Genomic DNA, 22598 nt, shown 5'->3' with positions numbered 1-22598 from the left:
ACAAATTAGAAATTAGGCACTTAATATATTTCGATATTGTTTTATAGCAAAATGAAGTTGACGTAAGTATTTGAATGATTTTTGTTGTATCAAAATAAATTTCGAAATATGAAATTTTTCAAAATATCTATGTAACAAAAATATTCATATAATTTAAATCTTTTAACGTCCTGTAGGACATTTTTGTCCATCGATTTAGAAGCTTCTGTAAAAAAAAATCGATAATCGATAAATTAGGTACGTAAATGTTTGTTCTATATTCTTTTCTGTAGCATATTAAAAGTGTGCTGTATCTTTTCGAAAAATTTTTAAGTTTCCCACAGGCTAGGCATATTTTTTTCATTAATCAAGGATCTTAATCATTAAAGAGTTAATATGTAATGTGTATTTAATCGTGTTTTAATACATATTGTTACTTTTTAGACTTGTTGTATATGTCTACATTTCGTTGTACATTAGTACAATAAATGAATTACATTATGTATCTAATAGTGTCTATCTAATTAACGAACTAAAATAAAATCATTACACAAAAAATATATTAAGCATACTGATATTCTACAATGATTTTCATCAGCAGAATAACAATTAGTTTAAAATTGACGATTATTATGTACTGATAATAAATAATATACGTAGACAGTCATTAATATAATCGTAATAGAAAAAAATAATTTTCATGTGCATAAATATTTTAGAATTTTATTTCCTCTGTTCCAATTAGTTGAACGGTAATATCGGTAATAAAAACAGTATATTTTCCACAACGATTGTGGATAGTGGCGCCCTCTTTCGATCGAATATAAAATTCGCCAATGCGAAGTGGCAATTACAGTAACATTGTAGGGGGGCGCATGATCATCGTTTCTCTTTTCCGGTTTACTCTTTTTCCGTTTAATTCCCCGAGTGCCACGGGCCGGTTTTTCGGTTGTGTTCACGTTCAACGACGTGCTTAATAGTGGAAAGTCGCGTTCATGCGCTACACGAATCAAACAAACAAACCGGTGTGTGAGTCGGATATCCAGGCCGTTACTTCGATCAGCTGGTCGTTTGTGGAATCGCCTTGAATGTCGGCATACAAGCGCGCGGGGCAGTTGGCTCTCGCCAGGGCTCCAGGAAGGATGCGCGATCGGGGGTGTGCGCTTCTCGAGACTGCCACCGGTTTTCTGCGTGCCGGCCGCTTTACGGCCTATAACGCGGCACCATAGCCACGGCCATTCAATAAAAAATCCTTACTTCGTGGTTTATTCATCCGTCCGGTGTGAAGAGTGATCGACGTATATTCACGAGAATTGAAATTGTTCGTGAAAAAAAAGTTTCGTGACAAGTGGCTTTCTACGTTGAACACGATATCGAAAATCACCGATGCCCGTCACTTTGCTGTGTACTTACGTTTGTAAAATTTAAGCACGAAGTTGAAACATACATTTTCAAGGTTAGAAACGACGATACCCTAAACACGACGACGGAGCGCTTGGCATTTTCACGACGCGCTTAGGTTAAGTGTCATCCTTTTGGCCCCGGCACTGAATGACAAATCGGAAGGAAAGAGATACGTGTCGTGTTAATTACTCTGAAGATTTTTTCTACGGATGTCACACGAGCGTGTGCATTTTGATCTCGCGAACGAGCGATAAATGTTGTTCATTGCCGCGAAGAAACGGAGACGAGGCTCTCGCCATTGCAAGAGGTCAAATTCAACGTATTTGTGCGCGTTCTTTGGTGCAGCGTAAACTTCCGAAAAAAACAAATCCATCGTCGTTATAATTTTCTTTCACGTTTGTGTTGCCGACTAACGTATACACCGGGGACAAGTTTAAATACGTATTTAGGTATGCAAGTTTTGATATGTCGAATATCTTAATTCTCGGTAACGGGCGAAAAGAGTGATGCTAACCGGCTGTAATATTTTCATCAAATTCTGGACTCGTGAACACGCGATTGTTTACGTTCGCTCGTGCTCCAAATGCGGGAAACCGGAAGGAAGTGTATGCAACTCGGCGACAAAAATCTGCGTTTAATGCGTTAGCGAATCATAGGGCCTGTTACAACGTCACTTAATGGCTTGCATGATTTTCGTACTTAATGCAAAACCTAACCTCAACGCGAGCAGTACAAATCACTTACCGTAAGATTGAAATATTTTGTCCCTCGATTATTGTCGAGGAAACAAGGGAGACGAGTCATACGATTAGTTTTCACGACGTCTTTTTGAAACGACTGGGCATTTCGTACTTAACTTCGATCTCAGAAGGGAACACTGTGCCGGCATTACCTGTTTATCAGCAGCATATTGAGTTCAGTGGTGGATAATTTCTTAGTGAGTGTATAACGAACTTACGAACGCTTTTTTATATAATTTCATTGTTATCGAGGAAGCAGCTGACGACCGAAATTTATTGTGACAAACACCGGATCGATTGTTACGCAAATTATCGACATTGCTTCCAGAAAATTTGTCTACAGTGCAACGCATTATTTCAAGGTAAGATTACGTTCACGTATCGTATTTAATATATAACATTATGTGTCCAAGAGAAATTTGAAGCAATATTATGCATGCGTATATTTATATAGAATAAGTTACATAAAGTGTCACAATTTTTTCTATAAAATATGATTTTTACATTTCAAAATTCATAGAGCATTTTACACAGTGTTTACGTACATATTGTTTGTTACCAAATCATTTTTAGAGTAGCTGTGGATATCGAATCTTCCACATTTTTTTAATACGAAGAAATATAGTTTTGTTTAATTCTGATTTTTATACAGAATAATTTGCGACATTTTATATGGTTCACCGTGCATATTGCTGCTCAAAAGTTTTTATGCAACTCGGAAATGCGTTTTGGATCATTGTCTTATTCTATAACGTATCTTTTTCTCTGAGGGGAATACAAAACATCGAAATAATCGATTGCCAGAAGAGACATAATGAGCAAAATGACCATGCCTAATATTTATTTCGTTTTTCCTCGAGACAAAGTATTTTCTCATCTTTTCGTGATCTTTTAAAGAATATTTACGGTATGATTACGATTTTTTTAAACTACAACGTACAAAGTAATTCGAGAGTTACTGATTTAAGTTACTGCTCGACACGCCAACATATTATGTACGTACATTGATGAGCAAAAGTGTAAACACGCGACGTTAATCTCGCAATGAAACGATAATAATTTCAATTTTTTTAACTTAAGAATGAAAGAAGGATAATTAAAATTACAAGATAACTATATTATTAAAAATGTAACATTTTATTTTCACTTATAAAATCGATCTGTAAAGTCTGCGAAGAAAATAAGTACGTGACGCAATGTTTACAGTTTCGCACGCCTCGTCAGAAATAAACGAAACATCAAGTAAACCGTGAAGAAGTTCAGGAATCATAATTGAACGATTATTGCTATTATCTTTACTACAGATAGAATACGTTAGATGAAATTTCATCGGTTCGACGATTGCGTTGGTATAGAAACAGAAAATGGAGCCACCGAGTTAACATAAAAAATTAACTATTATTTCTCTGTGCGATAAAGGATATTTTCATTGTGAAAAAATTGCAGAATAGAAAACTGTAAACATTGTACGACGTTTTCTTTAAATACTTTCTACATTATAGTTAGTATGAATGAGCATAAAGTGTTACGTTTTCTATAATACATTCATCTCGTGATTTTAATCATTCTTCTTTTATTCCTCGATTTAATCAATTTTGTTTGTCACTGCAAGTTTGTCGTTCGATAAAAATTTTGAATTGTTCAGAAAACGAATAGTTTTGTACAACATATGTTTCAGATTTGAAATATGCTAAAGAATATCACGCATATTTAATAAATTAAAGAAATGGTATACTGTTATCAAATAAATTTTCTTTTTTTTTTGTGAGGCAATAAAGCTTCCAATTGTGTGTAAATATTTTCGTAATTACTTAACGGTGCACATTAGAACGATTGACGAACGTTGCCGTTAGACTATTAATTATCCGCGTTAATTACCGTTACATATGCGGGTAAATCGAAGTCTCGATCGATGAACTTTATACGTGCCACTGAGTGTTACATGTTACGTTGCAATAAAAGTTTTTCCACTTCTATTTAATGAAGTTTAATTTCTCAAACTCGCCTTAAGTAACAGTGTATAGAGCATCGAAGCACTTTTCGGTATTTCAAATGCACAATTATCAAATACAGAAAACTGTGTTCACACATTTCATATTACCAAACGTGTTCAAACTAATTGGCGTATCTCGTCAATCTTTTTTATACTACTTACGTTGTACAAACTGAAAAATAAAATTTTTCCACGCGTGGCTTTGTTTTCAAGAAAAATATTGAAAATTCGTCGACTCGATGGATTTTATCGCAGTATTTCTTGAGTTTTATCCGCACATGACCATAACATTTTTTATTTATTATATTTTTATATAGTTAAAAATAAATTTTTTAAGCGGCGTTATAATGAACAAATATAAATATGTATTATTTATTCGTGTTTTTCAAATTCTAGTAACTAAGATATTTGAGCTCTTTTCTTTTAGATCGTTTTTCTTTTTGCTCCAATATTCCTTTTTAATAAATATGAAACGTACAAATTACGGCAGATGATTTATGTGGATTCGCTTTTATCTTGGAAGATCGGATTTGACTCTGTTCCCAATGCAAACACTTCGACTCGGGTTAGTAACGGCTACTTACGTCATCGTCCTATTTTCCAAATATTTGTAATATCGTTGGAGGGTGGGGAATGCACGTGTGTGCATTTTCGTATCTATAAAACGTTTAGATCGAACGTACCAGTGAGAAAGTCATAAAATTTAATACTTGTTTGCGTCAAGACGTGTTCGAGTATCGGTAAGTTTTCTGTGATTTTTCGTTGCATTTTCTTAACAACAAAATTAATAATTATAATTGTAACAAAAAAATTGTTTCACTGTTCGTTGCGATTGTATGCTTTTCAAAATAAATTAGGGAATCGCGCGATTAGAAAAATGTCGAAGCATTTCTTTTTCGAGAACTTACGAAGTATCAAAAGGGTATAATTAATCCACCACAGGGAAGGTGAAATACTTATCACATAATTGGTAGAGTTTAATAGTTCTTGATTGCAAGAATGGGCGAAATTTCCTTAATTAAATCACTTCAACGAGAGTCTGAGGATAGAGTATACAAAGTTTCAGACTGGCGTTTCGAGAACACGTATTATTGGTTTACTATGCTTAACTCTATTAACTTCGTTATTACGATACTTTGTTAGACCTTGATCAATTCACCACAGCGAATAAACTTTAAAGAATCTTTATAAAGTAAGGAGGAAAGTGAAAAATTGTTTTGCGAAAGATCTATCAAGTAATGCGTTAAACTCGTATAATTATCTTGATCATATACATCAATTAACAAAATCAATTACAAAGGAAATATTTTCCGACATATTTTAATCAAGGACAATAATTATTTACTCGAAACAATGTTTTCATACATGTATCAATTAAAACATTTATTCTGCATATTACTATTCCTAGAAAGAACGATAACGATCTTCAAACAGAAATATTTCAAATGGTAGTTTAAAATGTATAATAATTTTGTTTAGAAAATTTTGGTTTATTAATAACTTACGGATCGGTACGTGCTAGCACAGATTAAACCTCGCCGGTAGATCGTCAGAGAAACCTTTCCAACTTACAAACCATGTTAAAACAAATTCTGTAAAGTTCATTTACCTTAATTTAATCAGATTTTAGTGCATTTTGTAACAAGCATTCGTTGTACACTACTGTCTTGTTAGAGCAGTATTTCTATTATTGATTCTTCTTTAGCAGCTTCTGCTTCTTCCTTTCTCGTTATTATGTTCCAATAATTCTTCTTCTATTTATATGCTTGTGGCGTTCTACTAAATTCGTAGTTTCTCCTCAAAGTAGACACACGTATCTCGGTAACGACTCGCTTTAAACTGCTAAAACCAGCGGAGCAGAAGACACGAGAAACACTTAAAACGTCATGTATATGGTGAAATTTTCACGCGGTCAAGTATTCGCGAGACGCAACACTGACAATTCGTTCCATACAGATACTATATGTTCCTAGATCCGACGAATCGAATACTGACGATTCGGGACGTGTGAGATCCGACATAGATGACCGCGATGTTATGCGACCTGATACAGACGACCCTGGACTCAATAAACCCGATACAGACGACCTCAGACTCATGAGACACAGATAAGTCCGGATTCAAGATACACGCCACAGATGACTCTGGACTCGAGACATTCGATATCGATTATTATAGATTCAATGAACTCAACACGCGTGATCTCGGACTCGTGGAACTCAATACAGAAAGTCTGAACTCGGAAGATCGGGTACAGACTATTGGATCAGTCGTAAGTAAGTTGGCGCTCCTTCGTCCCAGCTTTGCTTCTCTCTCAAAACAATTACGGACCAACTTAAATGTTTTCTTCGTTATTACATATATAATAATCTCTTCCTGTTTATTCAGTAGCTTGTCGATTCCTGATGCAAGAGAGCTTTCCAGTATTTTAAAAGTCTCGGTATATTCAGTGTATTTCAATACTGACAATAGACGTTGGTTAAACAATTGTTTTCAAGCGGTCTCGGAAAGAAAAGAACCAACGGATTTGAATCTGGAGATCGAGGTCCTTTATAACCGATTCTTCTGTCAGAAAATTGTTCGTTCAAGAACTGTTTGGCTTTTTCACTGAAATTTCACCGTGTACTCCAAGTCTGGGACAACGTGTACCGCGTCTCGCGAGTTGGAGGTTGTCTGTGCCTTGGTTCCTTCGATCGAAGATAGTCTGTTTTGGACTCGACGATACCCACCGTGGGTATCCATGTGTGTTGGACTCTGCGATCTTAAGGTTGCCTGCATCGTTTGTTTCTAGTCAGGGATCTTTTGTTTCGGCGTTCATTGTAGCGCAGAGTAGTTTGCATCGGGTTCAGAGTCTAAAGATATCGATGATAAAGGACAATCTCCGTCGTCTCACGATGTTGTACACGTTGATGTTTCGTACCTCGCTTTAGGGATTTGTCTACATCGGTCCTTACGAGCGTTTAATCGTTGATATCATGTCCCATATTTATTTAGACATTCATATCTGTATTGCATACTCGAAAAAATGGGATTCTTCGTGCCAAGCATTGTGAGACCTTCCGCCGGCATCGCGTCGAGCCTCGAAGGCGATTCCTTTTCATTTTCAGTGTTTTATACGTCCTCCGTGTTGCTTGCTGCATTCGGAGTAAACGGACTTTATTAGTACCATAAGCCGACGAGATCGTATCGTGTCAATCTATTTTATTGAATGCATGTGGACGGAACGCAAATAGCAGAGTATATATGTTTGGCGGTGTGAAGTTAATTTTCACGAGACCGTATAATTGCGTTTGTAATTTTACGCGTACGTTACAGTAATACCGTACTACAATAGCAATGTAAAACTCGATGCAGTTAATAAAGTATTATTTGCGTTTAAAATGATGTCATCGTCGCCACAATTCGCGACTAATGCGAGCAAACATCTTCTTTTATGACTTACGCTCTTCTTTTTTTTTAAATCACTTTGCTTTTCACATTACGTTGAACGGATTTTTTTCAAACATCTCATAACAATGTACTTGTATTTTCACTCTTGCTTTTGCGAACTGAAAATACAGTTTTTACGTTGTGCAAACGTTTTGTTTTGTCTTCGTTAAAAACAATTGTCTTTATTTCTCAGCTTGCAGGCTCGAAGTCGTTGAAGTTACGAATACCGTTTTTCTTTTTCATACTGCTGAACATATTACAATCTGAAGAGATGATTTTGCTGAAAGCACAGCGCTGTTACGGGAAAAATTATTTGTTACGTTTGTAATAATAATGATAACCACGATAAAGTATATAACGTATCATCTGCGATTAAATGATATCATCGACAGAATTGTTTATAATCATGCTGGCGGAAATTCGCTTCGTACAAAACTGTTACGTTCCTTTATTATACAATGAGGCCATATGCGGCAATGTTTGCAGATAAAAGTGAAGCCTTTAAAATTGTACAAATTTGTTTTAGAGAATTTATTATCTTGCTCGAAGTAAAAAAAAAGAAACAAACGCGTTATTATCGAATTCGCGCGAATCAAAGCAACGGTTACAAAATAAGTTTAATATTTTGATTTCCGCGTATTTAACGCTGTTATTTAATCAACAGTTCATATTTTTGGTAAATGGACGAACGGTTTCTATTAGAAATGGTAAAACGAAGTGAAACATCTGTTTTCCTTGAAATATTAGTTCTCTCTGGCAACTGTTATGATATGTGGCATTGTGTATTCAAAGTTTTTCTCTGTGAACTCCATTTCATAAGACGGTTGCTGTCTTTCTATATTTAGCGATTCCTATTTTCTCCGTACATTTCCACTAAGTGGAAATTTAATCTCTGCCTATCCAACATTCAAGTACGTTATGTAAATTTGATAGAATTCTACGAAACTACCTTTTAGTCGCTGCGAACCTAAATCGTGCAAATAACGTGACAAATCTTATCGGTAAACACACTTGTCTAGTGATACCATGATTTAATGAATGGAAAACAAACAAATTTGAACTTCAATACACTCATATTTCAAGAACTATATAAAATTCTTTTACAATCGAACGAATCATGTTATCGTGCGAACGTATCTCTAGAAAGGATTCATTTTTTTTAGCTGTGTCCTAATCGATCATTGTTTAAAGCAATTACAAGATGCCAGGAAACAAATACTGTATTTTTCTACGTTTAATTTCAGGCGTTTTATCTTTAGAGAGGTGATTTTTACAAAAAGGAAGCCTAGTTTACTTTCTACTCGTTGTTTCACCCAGGGGACGCCCTGTATAGCTTGATATTTTAACTTGGTCTACGATACGGGTACGTTTTAAATTTCATAATTATTTAGTACTTATCTGTGTTGAGTACTGGTACGATAATAAATAGCCTATCCTGTTCTCGGGCGTGTATGAAACAGATTAGTGGTGTTTTAATCAAAAGCGATTCGGTAGATTTTAAATTAATTCGCAACAAATGGACGAACATTCTAAAAATGTGTAATGTAACTACTTCTAATTTAATTTAAGATAAGGTTATAATTTTACTTTAAATTGCTGAATCCATCGGGGTTACTTTGTTCGATAAAAATGTTAGTACGATACCATTTTAATCGAGTGGCAGACTTATATTGCACGTTGAAGATTCCATTAAACCCTTATTGACCGATAATGTTGTTTGAGCAGGCGATGCTATAACTATTTCGAGCTTAGATTGCCTTGCAACGTGCATGGACACACTTACTCTACATCTCCCGTCGAAAGCGTAATTTGGAATGCCTGGTTGTAATTAAGAACACTATCGGCAGTATATCAGGGATTACGCCGGAAGCAAACACGAAGACGCGCGCAACAGTACGATTAATTGCAAGGTCGTGTAGTCGAGGCGGTTAATTAGTCGGTATTGTTGTAGAAGAAAGAAGACCGTCACCTCTATCGGAGATGATGCACATGTGCTCGTGGGCACTTATACATATCGGGCCACGTTTGTTGCATATATTTCGCATTGAGCTCAAATTGGATTCACTTTAATCCCGTATGTTTTATACCGTTCGTCACCGGATTTCCCCCCTTTTTCTCATCCTGGATTCTCAGAATCACTGTTTTATCTACGCGTTAGGCGAGGGTTTCTTTTGATACGATTCTGCGCGCGTTACTGCTAATCGATTAACGTCATATCCCACATTTGCTGTTCGAAATAGTTTTAGAATCTTGTTCTAAATAGATAAACTCATACGCAGAATACGAATTAACCGCGTAAGAAGTGCTTAGAATGGCCACCTTGTATCTCAATCTGAGCTTCTAAACGTCTTATAACTGATCTTCTTATCCTTTCGACATATCCGGATTTGCTGGAAACCTTATACATTCTTTGTATACTATTCTTTGACCAAGTACTTAAATATTGTCGATAGATGTTCTGTAGAGAATGGGTTTCAAATAACACGTGCAAGCAAAAGAAGAGGTTTACAGAGCAAAAAATGAAATCAATTGTACTGCGTATTTAGTTACAATAACAACGCACGAACTTTCTGTTCAATTCAATATATTGTTTACTACATACGTGCTCTTGACTTACCAGTATTGTCTGGTGAAGATTTTTCAGCCATGTACGTCTGTAGACGTTCCTAGTACATACTCTGTATACGGTATACAGTTACTGTATTAGTGCCAGCGACTATAAGCGGCTTTAGTATCGAGAGGGTTAAATACGAGCATCATCGATATTTTTGTTTTATAGTATCTCCATATAGAATTCTTTGCCAAACGTGTGCTTACAGTCTACGGTATCAGTGTATTATCCTTTCTTTCACTCGAACAATGTCCAATTATATAACCAATAGAGAGGCAATATAAACGGTACAAACAGTTTTCAAGAAGCTGTAGCGTCTTTGCTCTGCAATAGTTAGCTCCGTTACATGATTACCAAAACTCACGATTAACGTTTTAATTCTGTTTGTACGCATTGTCTGAACACGCAGGCAAGTCAGCGAGAATCGATTGCGAGGCCAAAAAATTAGAAATAAAGTAAACACGAACTCTAATAACAACAAAGTTATATAAGCGATACAGGAATAGTAGTATACAGGGTGATCGACCACCCCTGGGAAAAATTTTAATGGGAGATTCTAGAGACCAAAATAAGACGAAAATCAAGAATATCAATTTCTTGATTGAGGATTCATTAAAAAGTTATTAAAAAATTAAATTAAAAAATTTCAATTACTTTTGGAAAAATTATTTTCGGTCGCGGGGGCCAATTACAATCATTTTTGGTGAATAGACATATCCCCGAAATCCTACCCAGTTTCGAGAAAAAAATTCGTTAACGAAAATATAATGTCTGATCACGAATGAATGATTCCCCTGAAATTTCATGTATTTCAAATCGTCCTGAAAAAATTATTTTCGGTTGCGGGGGTCAATTACAATCATTTTTGGTCAATACACATACCCCCGAAATCCTACGTACTTTCGAGAAAAAAATTCTTTACCGAAAATATACCGTGCGGCGGGAAATGTTTCTATAACTTTTTAACGAAGCCTCAATCAACTAATTAGTATCCTTGATTTTCGTCTTATTTTGGCCTCTAGAATCTTTCATTAAAATTTTTCCCAGGAATTACCGAAAACCTTGTACATGTGAAATCTGTAAGAAACGAAGGGAACTAAATTAGACAAATTTTGTGTAATGTAATGGGACATATTAACGGCTACGTTGCTATGAGAGATTCTTGTTTGTACCATCGTCTGTCGATTCGTAATTTCAATGTCCACTATGTGCAAGTCGGACTCTAATACACGTCCTTCTTTGTCGGTCGCGTTGTCGCCAACTCATCTCTCGTTTTACTTGGCCGAGGTACTCGCCTTGTTCTAATGATGAGTAACAAGATCGTTGGGGAGGTGGTGTGGAGACTATCTTTTGCCACTGCAGACACTGTGGCGACGGGGATTTACCGACTGGGTCGCCGATGCGGCTCGCCATCATCTACGTCTTGGGCGTCGTCGCTGTATTCGAACGTCGGTGGTGCGTTACTTGTGATAACTCCTTGGCAAGGTTTCTTTAACGAATCTATTGTGATCAACTTGGCGAAATGGTCGCCGTAAATTCACAGCAAACCCCTCTATTATTTATCGTACGGTCAGAGATTCGGAATTTTGTAACAGTCACGTGGATGATGATAGATCGCTAGAGTCAAAACTTAACTTCTTCATAAGAAGAATATATCATGGTAACTTAACATGTTTACTGTCTAGGGATATACTCGATATTTTTTCAAATTATAACATAACAAATAGAAACATTCAACAGTTCAATGGGGTACTTGTTATGAGTATCAAGGTCCATTTATTCTAATATAATAATAATGTTTTAATAAGGTAGTCGTTTTATTTCGACTGAAACGTAAGGTTTTTTTGAAACATTTTCAATGTTTTTAAAGAAATGGTACAATTGACCCGTTCGAGATTGTTTCCACTTATCACAGCTTTAGACACAAATAGTTTCGATTATAGATACATTATAAAGGAAGGTTCCTTCCAAAGATAAAGTTAATCAGAATATTATCTCTACATTTATAACATTTATAACGTGCACAATTTTTTGAATTCGCCGAAAATCGAGTATCAAACTAAAAAAAAGAGAATGTTGCTATAACGGAACAAAAACTTGAGGAATTAATTAAACGGCGGAGAGGTTCCATAAATTTAAGAAAATTTGTTTTTAACTCGATCGATATTGATCGTTACGAGAAAGTAACATCGGTGAAAGTTTGAAGGCTACGCGATGTTTGTCTTTATACCGATTTCGTAACTTTTTCTCGTCTTGGCTTTACACAATATATTTTCCAGTGTTCTTGCGGGAAGATGCCAAAGATGAGATCACACGCGCATATAAGTAGAACTTCTCAGGAAATCTGTTGTAATCATTGGTCTTGTTACTTGCGCTTCAAACGCCTTGGTGGTCTAAAAGTTGCTCAACACGTGCTGTCTTGACTCACTTGATAGCCCCCTCCACGAGTCAAATAATTTAGCGTGTAACGTTATCGCAATCCGTCACTTATTGCAACTTTATACAGCATACTTCAACGCGTTCCATTCCCCGAATTTGCAGCGTTTTCAAAGCCCGCGAAAATGATCGCGTGCTTCGCGGGACAACCGTACGTTAACTTAAAACTGCACGAACAACGAAAGAAACGTTACAATTTTTCATATTTAATTTCACAATTACATTTAAACAATAAACAGATCGTTATGCTATTAAGTTTTAATTTATTTTATCTTTCAAATCAACGATGAACCGTTTGAAAATTACAAGTTGTTCGATAGCCAGTAAATTCCATGCAAGATTTGAACGAACATTGTTGAATAAATTTGTACTCCGTTTCGAAGTTGGAGTTCTAAGAGAACGACGGTATTCACGGCAATTTTTCCAATTAGTCGTTCTCGGAGGTGCGCGAGCGTATCCGCAGTTTGCGTTTAGTTGGACAAAGCGTGTATTCTCTCTATTTTTTTTCCATCAGAGTTGAGTTGATCCTATCGGTTATGTAACAAGGCATTTCTCTCCGCTACGGTCGGGAGTCAATATTGTTTTAGATTTTCTACGCGCGTGGTCTACATCGGAGCTGATCAGGCTCGATGATACGTTTAATTTTTCTTCGTTTCCACTCGGATGTATAGAACGCGTCGCAGCGTGGCGCGATAAAATTATCTTTTTTCTGGATCTGTGTCTTTCTTCGCGTTGCGCAAACACCCGCAACGCGATCTCTTGCATCTGTATTCGCGAGCGACCGGTCGGCTTTGCGTGCGGAATTCCTTCTCCGACGGTTCGCTCGTTTCGACGATAATTGATGCCGAGCACGTGCTTTCAGCGATTGTCACGTGGTCGATTGCAGATCACTAGTCGCATCGACGTTTCCCGCGATTCGTACAAGAACTGCGTGATTCACTAACGCGTATTCGTTACCGAGCATTAAACGCATAAATATACAGGGTGTTCGGCCACCCCTGGGAAAAATTTTAATGGGAGATTCTAGAGGCCAAAATAAGACGAAAATCAAGAATATCAATTTCTTGATTGAGGCTTCCTTAAAAAGTTATTAAAAAATTAAATTAAAAAATTTCAAATCGTTCTGAAAAAATTATTTTCGGTTGTGGGGGTCAATTATAATCATTTTTGGTGAATATACATATCCCCGAAATCCTACCCTCCTTCGAGAAAAAAATTCGTGTAGGTGTGAAATTTTTCGACAAAATTAAAAAATTTTAAATCGTTCTAAAAAAATTATTTTTGATTGCAGGGGTCAATTATAATCATTTTTGGTCAATAGACATACCCTCGAAATCCTAACCATTTTCGAGAAAAAAATTCCTAACCGAAAATATAATTTCAGGCCAGAAATACTTCCCGTAAATTTCATGCGAATCTTTAAAACATCATAACTTCTGAACGGATTGGACGATTTTAATGTTCAACAAGCCAAACGCCGCGTATTTTAGTGTAGAATATGTAATAATTATAAAAATATTGGAAAGGTTGTTCCTTGGCCCCGTAATGTTAGAAAAATCCCATAAAAATGGTCCAATTTTCAAACAGCCATAACTCCTATAATAGTGAATATATTTCAATGAAACTTTTTTCTGAAGTAGAGCTCATAGGTACCTACAAAAAAGTATTAGACAATTTTTCTGTAGGACGTCAAACGAAATTATTAAAAATCAAAAACGAATTTTTAAGGAAAATCGACAAAAGGGGGTAGGTGCCTAAATTTTTCGACGAAAAAAAAAATTTTTAATTAATTCTGAAAAAATTATTTTTAGTTGCAGGGGTCAATTGCAAGCATTTTTGGTCAACAGACATACCCCCGAAATCCTACTCACTTTCGAGAAAAAAATTCAGTATTGGCGGAACTTTAAACGTTAATAACTTCTTAATGAAGCCACCATCAACAAATTGGTATTCTTGATTTTCGTCTTATTTTGGTCTCTAGAATCTCCCATTAAAATTTTTCCCAGGGGTGGCCGAACACCCTGTATATTTGTTTTTAAAATCTTTATCGACGATTTCTTGTTCGTAGTATCGTTTGCGACAGTTCACTTTAAAGCATCGTCGTTATTGCTTGAATTGTTACGCAAAGGAGCGAAACGGAATGCGTTTAAACTCGAAGGAAACTTATCGTTCATACGATGAGATTGTAACGAAAAATGTGAAACATTCGATTTTTTGTCCGTATAAATAATTTATTTGGAATACATAGATCGTGGGTATTTAGAAAATTGGACACTTATATCCGATAGTTCTTCGAATTTAATCATAGAAATATTCCAAGTATAGGACATACGTATTCCTCGTGCAAAATCACATGATCGAAAGCAGCTTCTACGATCTAATTTTATTCGTGACAGAAATCGTGAAAACGTTTTTCATAACCGTTAAGTTGTTTTGATGATAAAATAAGTTAGCGACTAGGTAAAGCGTAAAGAAATATCTGTTTGAAATGTGAATCGAAAACGAAAATATTTCTTATACATTTTTATTAGCGAAACGTTCACGAAATTGTGAGATTGTTTTTATTATTTTTCAACTGTGACGAATTCAAACGGTTGTCAGATTTATGGAGTGAAAAATTGGTACGACCGCCACGGGTTCCATGGAAAATTTGCATCAAACGCTTTCGGTACATTTCCAGTCTCTAGAGAGTGGAAAGTTTCCCTCTTTCACGTTTTGCAGTATTCACTGGAATGACAGAGTAATCCCAAGCTCACGCACTGAGATCGATAAAACCATTTTGGTTATTTTGCTGTACATTAAAAGTCACATTAAAGCGTTTCATTACATTTCTTTATGCTGATGACGTAAAACATCTTGCTGGTATAAGTGATAGTTTTGGTTCTTGTTTCAAAATAATTTGTATAACTCTAAGCAAGTTAATACGGTATTAAAAATTACAACTCGCAAAATTAAACACAATTCGCGACATTGAGAAATGTATTCGATGATTCGTATTAATATTCGGACATCGTGGTATTCCGTACGTTATTGCTTTACATGTAATTGTAACATAGACTAAACGAATTAAATTTTTTTTAAATATGTTCGAACACTTACTCTGTCCGAGAAGAAATAAACATCTACGGTGGAATACTCGATACTCAATGCAAATTTCTTTACGGCTCGTGTTGGATAATCGACTTACGTGCCAACGAGAATTAATCAGACACTCACCTGATGACAGCAATACAGTTCACTTAACGTCAAAACTCGTCTGAGCTTATTGAAGGAACACTTTAATTGCTGGCAAATTGCTTTCGAATCATGCCAAAAAATTCCGTCCGAAATAACGTTAGATAATTCATACTCCTTGCCAATTAAAGCGAACAGAATCGCTTCTGTGGCATTGGACATTATGTAAAACGGAAACATTTTCACGCGATGATCGCTAGTGACGAAGGAGAGAATAATATTTTTAAAACTCATTGTTACATTGTAATCGCAAACAGATTTTTTTTTAAGATTACTAAAAACAATTGGAAAATCACTTAGGTATAAGACTAAAAAGCTATTTATTGCACTCTGCACTAGAGAATTTTCCATTCTAACTCGTTCTTTCATGGGGTTTCAATTAATTGAAATAGCTAGTATATTAGTATTGATTTAAAAAAAAATGTCTACTCAATATTTTAACCAAGACAAAAATTTGTTTAATACTTGTATAGATGCACGTGAAATATAGAAAAATTGAAGTAGAATTTATTTTTTAGTTTTAAAGTCTTTATTGCAAAACTGTGTGAAGGGTCGATGTAGGAACAGTTAAATGTTATTTCAAACCTAACCTTTCGAATGGAATCTGAATTTTAATTACCAAGAATAAAAAGAAATTTCATTTTCCATTTATTAAAAACGATTAGCGTAATAAATGTTGCGATCACTGCTCGGTAGACTGTTCAAGATCATCGAGGATCTATCCCTACCACATCGTTTGCTTATACTACCTCTCTATTTTTCGTCTCGTCGCAAAACGTAACAGACATGTCGCTCTCTGCATCTTAAGCAGAGATGTATGTCCTAGGTGCCTAGAGTAATTTATCAAAGCCGAGACAAGTATCTTTTCCACATTCCGTATTTTAAATATACGACAGTGGACATATTACATGTATGTATAGATTTATTTTAACCTTGGAATTCGGTTCTCTTCGATTACTCAGAAATACTACTCGTAATCAGTGTTTATTAATCCTTATCTCTACGTGCATTACTTTTCTTTTATTTCGCGAATAAAGTTACTTAAATAATTAAATCTCATTCTAATACCTACGTGGGAAATTATGAAACGCGAGGATGAAAAATTTAACGAACAAAACTATTGTCGAGGTAATTTGATGTTGTTCGTGGGAAAATGAGATTGTTCGATGTTAAATAAGATCTGGTGTTCTCGTCACATCGTTTAAGGTAGGTCGGAGGTTACCTCAAACGCGATCTCATTATTATCACAGAAACGTACGTCAGTGGGCGTTAGCCTTGAGTCAGCTGTTTGCTTTCAATGTTGACCAGTATTAATGCAACGCGTGTTCTTTAAAGCCCGTATATTTAGTTGCTCAGATGCTCTTTAAATTTGTACTATCTATGACAGTTGCCTCATACGTTCATCGTCCGACATACAATAAATTATACTTAAACATCTCTATAGAAACTACTTGTGAGTAGTATTGTACTGTCATAATAAAGATTATGATAAACTGATTCCTAATAAAACGATACGTTTGATCCTCGATCGTGAGTAACTAAACTAGTTACGTCTTGTTTTGGTTATTTCGGTTGTTCTTTTACAGACGTACGTTTAAATATGTTTTATAATGTCAATACACTGTCGTTTTTAAGTACGATAAATTTAATAGTACTACGTATTGTTTAAGTTACGTACTGTTAAATTAATTGGAGGATTAAGAAAAGGTACAATACAAACCTCACAGTCGGATATATATTCCTGATATTTTGTTTATTCTCTAGTTTCGAGATCTTCAAATTATTACGAGCGGTGTACTTATCAGGGCATTTACCTTTACCGATTTCACTTTCAGAATCACTTCCGCACCGTAGAACGATAATGGATAGAAAGTAAAGGGTCACCGTGTGTATCTAGATATCGTTATGCTCGAAGGTTGTTTTTAATACGAACCACCGTATGTATCAAGGAGTTGGTACGTATTATTTTTGTCGATGAGTGTACGTTCGCGTGTCTACACCTACCATCAAGCGAAGGAGATTGGATCGTTAAGGGTGGGTCCAGACTTGAGTCGATTCGAACCACCTAAAGTCACACTTATGCTTGCAAAACGGTCGTATTTTATGGATTTTTACTGTTCTTCATCGGTATAAGTGGTAGTTAAATAAATACAAACATAACTCTGAAGTTTCGAACAATTTTCAGTTACGGAACACGTGTCTTTTATTGCAGAATAGTTTTTTGACAGGGTACTTTTTTGATTGGAATAAGATAAATGAATGTTAAAGTATTCATAATTAATTTATACGTATTTCGGAATTATTAATCTATATCCCCTTTTTAATTGTGTCGTTAAAAAAATAACACGACTAAGCGGGAATGTGGCTTCAAGTAACTTGGCTCGACTCTGGCTCAAGTTTGGACGCACCCTAACAGGTTTCAGGGAAAAAAGAATCGGTTATGTCATATATCGAATGGTGTGGATATATTCCACGGCTATAAAATCGAGTAAAATCATAAATTTCTAACGGCGACATAAATTCAGTTGTACGCTCGAACGTAAAATACATGCTGTACGAAAACAAGAGATTTACATTTATTTAAATTCATTTTGGTTAAATGTTCGATTAAAATATGTGTTTCTTTGCATAACTCTGTCACCGATATTGGTTATTGCTTCGTATAATTTATTGGAGTTTTTTCGGATATGAATAAGCGTTTATACTTGTTATTTAAATGCGTTATGTATCCAGTTTGATATGTTTGAGGGACATGCCGACATCGAGCGCATTGTAGACTTTGAGTCATCGTTAGTTACGTCCATTTCTATTTTTGTTTTTCTTCATTTTCGTAATTGTGTAGTCAAGCAATCAATAATAGATATATGAGAGCAAAAATACAGAAATAGAAAAGCATCATCGATAATTCTCAGAGACAAATCGTTTGCTCCTGTACCACAGCATGATCGTCACAGATGTTATCCTTACTATTGCTGTTCTACTTTTGTACAATTTTCATTATCATTGTCGTAGTTTGAATGCTGTATTCCAAAGCCTACAGCGTGAAATATCATTCGTCAATGAAAGTGACTACATAAACAGCATCTGTTAATACATACTCAATTCTAAATATATAAATTGAAATAAAAAAACGTTGTCAAATGTCAACGTTGATTGAGAATTTTAATCAAATAAATTTGAATTTACATTTAAAGTATGTTATCGTTTGTCATTTATGAACTTACCAATTAGATTTGCATACTTACTATAATCAATAATTTTTGAACTTTTTTCATCAAAAAGAAAGAAAAATTTTTTCATCGAAAAGAAAAGGTCTAGATATTATATTAATATGATTCGATACCTTAGAACGTATTTCTTTAATTATCTGAAATACACAAGTAGTAAATGTACGAAAAAGCGTTGAAAGAAGCTTTTCACTTTAAGTCGTAATTTCATTCTATATTCACGGTAACGAGAAAATAATTACTGTGGTTCACTTTTTAAACTAGAAAACGCAAGTGTGCTATCAAGAATGACAAGAGAGCGGAGTGTTACTTGAACACTTTCAAGAAATAGGAACCTTTCACTTCTTTCGCGCGTTTGTCGTTATTACCGTTACTGGCTGCTTCAGCGTCCGCCGAAGCGTGCGTTTTTATTGTTGCTTGCAAGGAATAAGAGCGAACTTATCTACAAAGCTGATATTTTTCTTCGACCGTCGATAAAAGTCCGTATTTCCTCATGGCGGTTTTGAGATAAGCGGGGACATCGATATACGGTGAAATGCAGTTTCACTCAGACATTGCATAAAATACTCGCCTAGAAACGGCTAACTGTTTTTCTCGAAAGAAAGGAAGAGAAGAAAGAAAAAATGTTCGATGATTCAAGCGGCGAACAGTTTGAAATTAACGAGCAGTCGAATAAATTAGGTAGAAGCACATTTTATAATATTGGAGCAAGTTGCATGTAAAAGGTGCAAAAATACAGCCTGTTTTCAATTGAGAAATTAATATGCGAGATACGTTCATGGTTAGAAAGCAAATACGTTGACCTTAAACGCAATTCTATGTACAAGTGTGAACGATACGTTCGTACCTGGTATCCATAGTTTTGAGGAGAGCTTTAATTTTTCACAAGCGCCTATGAATGTGCTACTATTAAATCGGTTCGATTCATGACCCATATTTGAAGAGGTGCACTCTCTTTTGCGAACAGCGTCGATACTGTTGCAATATTAACTTATTTATTGGCGGTTTAGTTCTTCGGCTGTAGACGGAGTTTGCAGTTCGCAGCGATGGAACATTTGTTAGCGACAGTAAGTCGATTTTAATTGTAATTATTAATGTATTTATCCGTGCTTAGACTTCTCACGTACCCGTGATTTCAGCAAATACATGGTAACACGCCTTCACCACACGCTGACATTTGATTTGATACTGCAAACAGTATACTCGTTTCAACGCAATAGATATTTTCCGGTTCGAATTCGTATTTGTCTGGTGATCTTGTATAATTATCGTTGCTTGCACGAATTACTTCCTTTGGATAGATCGTTATTATATAATTAAATTGTGTACATTGTGCGCACGTGTTTGAAAAAAAAAGAATAGTTAAGTTTTCAATATTAGAATACTCGTGATTTCTTTTGTTTTTTTTTCCAAATGTACTCTGAGATGTTCGAAATACATCTTTTTGAAACACACACTTTGTGGTGGAAATTTCGAGGAATAGAATGATGTGTCGCTTTATTTTTACGTGTCTGGCAGTGGGTAGACAGACTATGAAACTCGGGTGTTTTTGAACAAATCGTCTGCGGTTTGCAACTGTCTTTAAAATTCTGAAGCGAATACATATTTGATACGTTACTGCAAGAGTTGCACGAGTTTTCAAGTTTTCAGAGTATGAGTCAAGTAAATACGAGCAAAATTTTGACATTCGTACCTCGGCGTGTGACTCATTTGTCAGTTGTGAAAGTTCGAGGGTCGTGGTAATGTTGGAAGAGTCTTGGAAAAACATTCGGACATGTTCTTTATTTGTCAAATATAGAGACAAGCTGGTATAGATAGTGTAAATGTGAAAGGTGTGTTGGACATCATTAACAGATGTGGAGTAACTTTGGACAATCAAACATTTTTGATCTATTAGCAATGATGATTAATACTATATCAGCCTTCTTTTTCAACAATGCCACATTGCAAGCAACTCCAAATCTCATAATTTCACTTGTCAGTGATTCCAATTGGTACTATCAACGTTTTAATAAATAGTGCCATTTGGCAAATTAAGTTGTTTTTATTTACTAGGAGTCCTTAGTCATTGTAACAATTAAAAACAATTGGAAAGAACTTGAACATTTTTGACAATTAGTAGGTAACTGTCTTATCTTTATTTACAAAACCATCCTATTGAAATCCATTATACAGAGATTTACAGAACTTTGAAAATTTGTCGTGTTCGCATACACTTGACTACGTATTTATAAGTGTCGATACAATAGATTTTAGTATAGACTGTGTTTGATTAGGATGGTTTCGCAAATAAAGATAAGACAGTTACCTTGTAAGGTTAATTCTATTAGAGTGATTGTCTAAAATGCTGCCACGTTGCTGCATACAGAGCTGTGTCGAAGATTTACAATTAGTCAGACGCAAATAGATACGACAGATTTTCAAAGCTGTTTTTCTCGATAACGGAAATAAACAAAATTTTATTGTATATTTTTTATTTGTTTTTGCACGAAGAATCGTTTTCTTTCCAGTTGTAGCGAATGCTGGGCCACTCTGCGTATAAAATTTTCTATCGAGTCAACCGATCGAGTCCAAAATATATTTGTTCACGTACTAAGTTAGGTTTTAGGTTATAGTAAGTTTTAAATAATTCATTTTAGAGCAGAAAGGGTTTAAAATCACAATACGCTACAGCAGATTAAATATTACGAGGATCTAATCGAAAAGCTTTCGAACTAAATTAGTTCAGAAATTGGCAAAATATTGATCCACGGCACTCGAGATCTCATTAACGATCGATTGGTATTGATTCGATCGCGTCTGTTGCGTCGATCAAGATCGTATAAAGGTGTCCACACAGCGGGCAAGACTTCGCTGTATCGTTGACCGTCGAGGATTACTATTCTACGAATCTGTAGCATAATCGGATGCTGTTGTTCTTCGAAAGCATTCGATACAATCTAGCACGTGCTTCGAACGCATATACCCGTTCAATGAACGTGCCTAACTGGCTATAAACATCGGTCCTTTCGGTGTCCAATATCAAAGTCTACTATTGCAAGAGCTCTGACGTTCGACGTCTCTGCATTCCGTCGATGTTTGTTCGAAGGAACGAATTATATTGTCGGCGCCGGTATTGGTCATTTTGATTTCGGTCCCCGACTGACTCTGATGTATTTACATAGATTGTCACGTGTCCCGGATCGGTCCACGAGCCCAATAAAGCTTTACGTCATTCTCTAGCACGCGGTAAACAAGTATTCGCGAAACGAACCTGGCCATCCGCCAAAGATATACATTTGTTCCTGCGATATCTGTCCGCCCGTATCGCCGTCACTTTACTATACATATACTTCTATCAAGATCGTACATATTAAACGATAGCATTCCCGCCACGACTTCTGGTAAAGTTCGGCGTAGACGGAAGTGAATTTTACATTTTTATCTTGGGCCAACTCCTTACCCACGCTACTCGATACATTGCAAACGTTACAACATTGTTATCTGGTCGATGATATTTAATACGTTTACCTCTTACGGATTAGATATTGCATCTATGTTGATAT

The 22598-nt window shown here is 35.6% G+C and overlaps 1 protein-coding gene across 2 annotated transcripts in view; it reads left to right on the top strand.

Moving 5' to 3' along the window:
- The first annotated feature begins 888 nt into the window (after window positions 1–888).
- Window positions 889–22598, top strand: part of Snf4agamma (SNF4/AMP-activated protein kinase gamma subunit) — a 141470-nt gene continuing 119760 nt past the window's right edge. Inside the window, exon 1 of one of the 2 annotated variants that reach the window (XM_076768558.1) lies at window positions 889–2485. Coding sequence is in view for 1 of the 2 variants with exons in the window: in XM_076768551.1 (XP_076624666.1) it covers window positions 17766–17781 (16 nt within the window). In the remaining variant the exon portion in view is untranslated. Of the gene's footprint in view, window positions 2486–17750; window positions 17782–22598 lie in introns of those variants that run through there. The other variant, XM_076768551.1, reaches the window with a different exon arrangement.

Source organism: Colletes latitarsis, chromosome 1 (genome assembly GCF_051014445.1).
Source record: "Colletes latitarsis isolate SP2378_abdomen chromosome 1, iyColLati1, whole genome shotgun sequence".
NCBI classification, from domain to species: domain Eukaryota; kingdom Metazoa; phylum Arthropoda; class Insecta; order Hymenoptera; family Colletidae; genus Colletes; species Colletes latitarsis.
The sequence above is the reverse complement of the archived record's forward strand: the minus strand, read 5'-3'. Positions and strand labels throughout refer to the sequence as shown.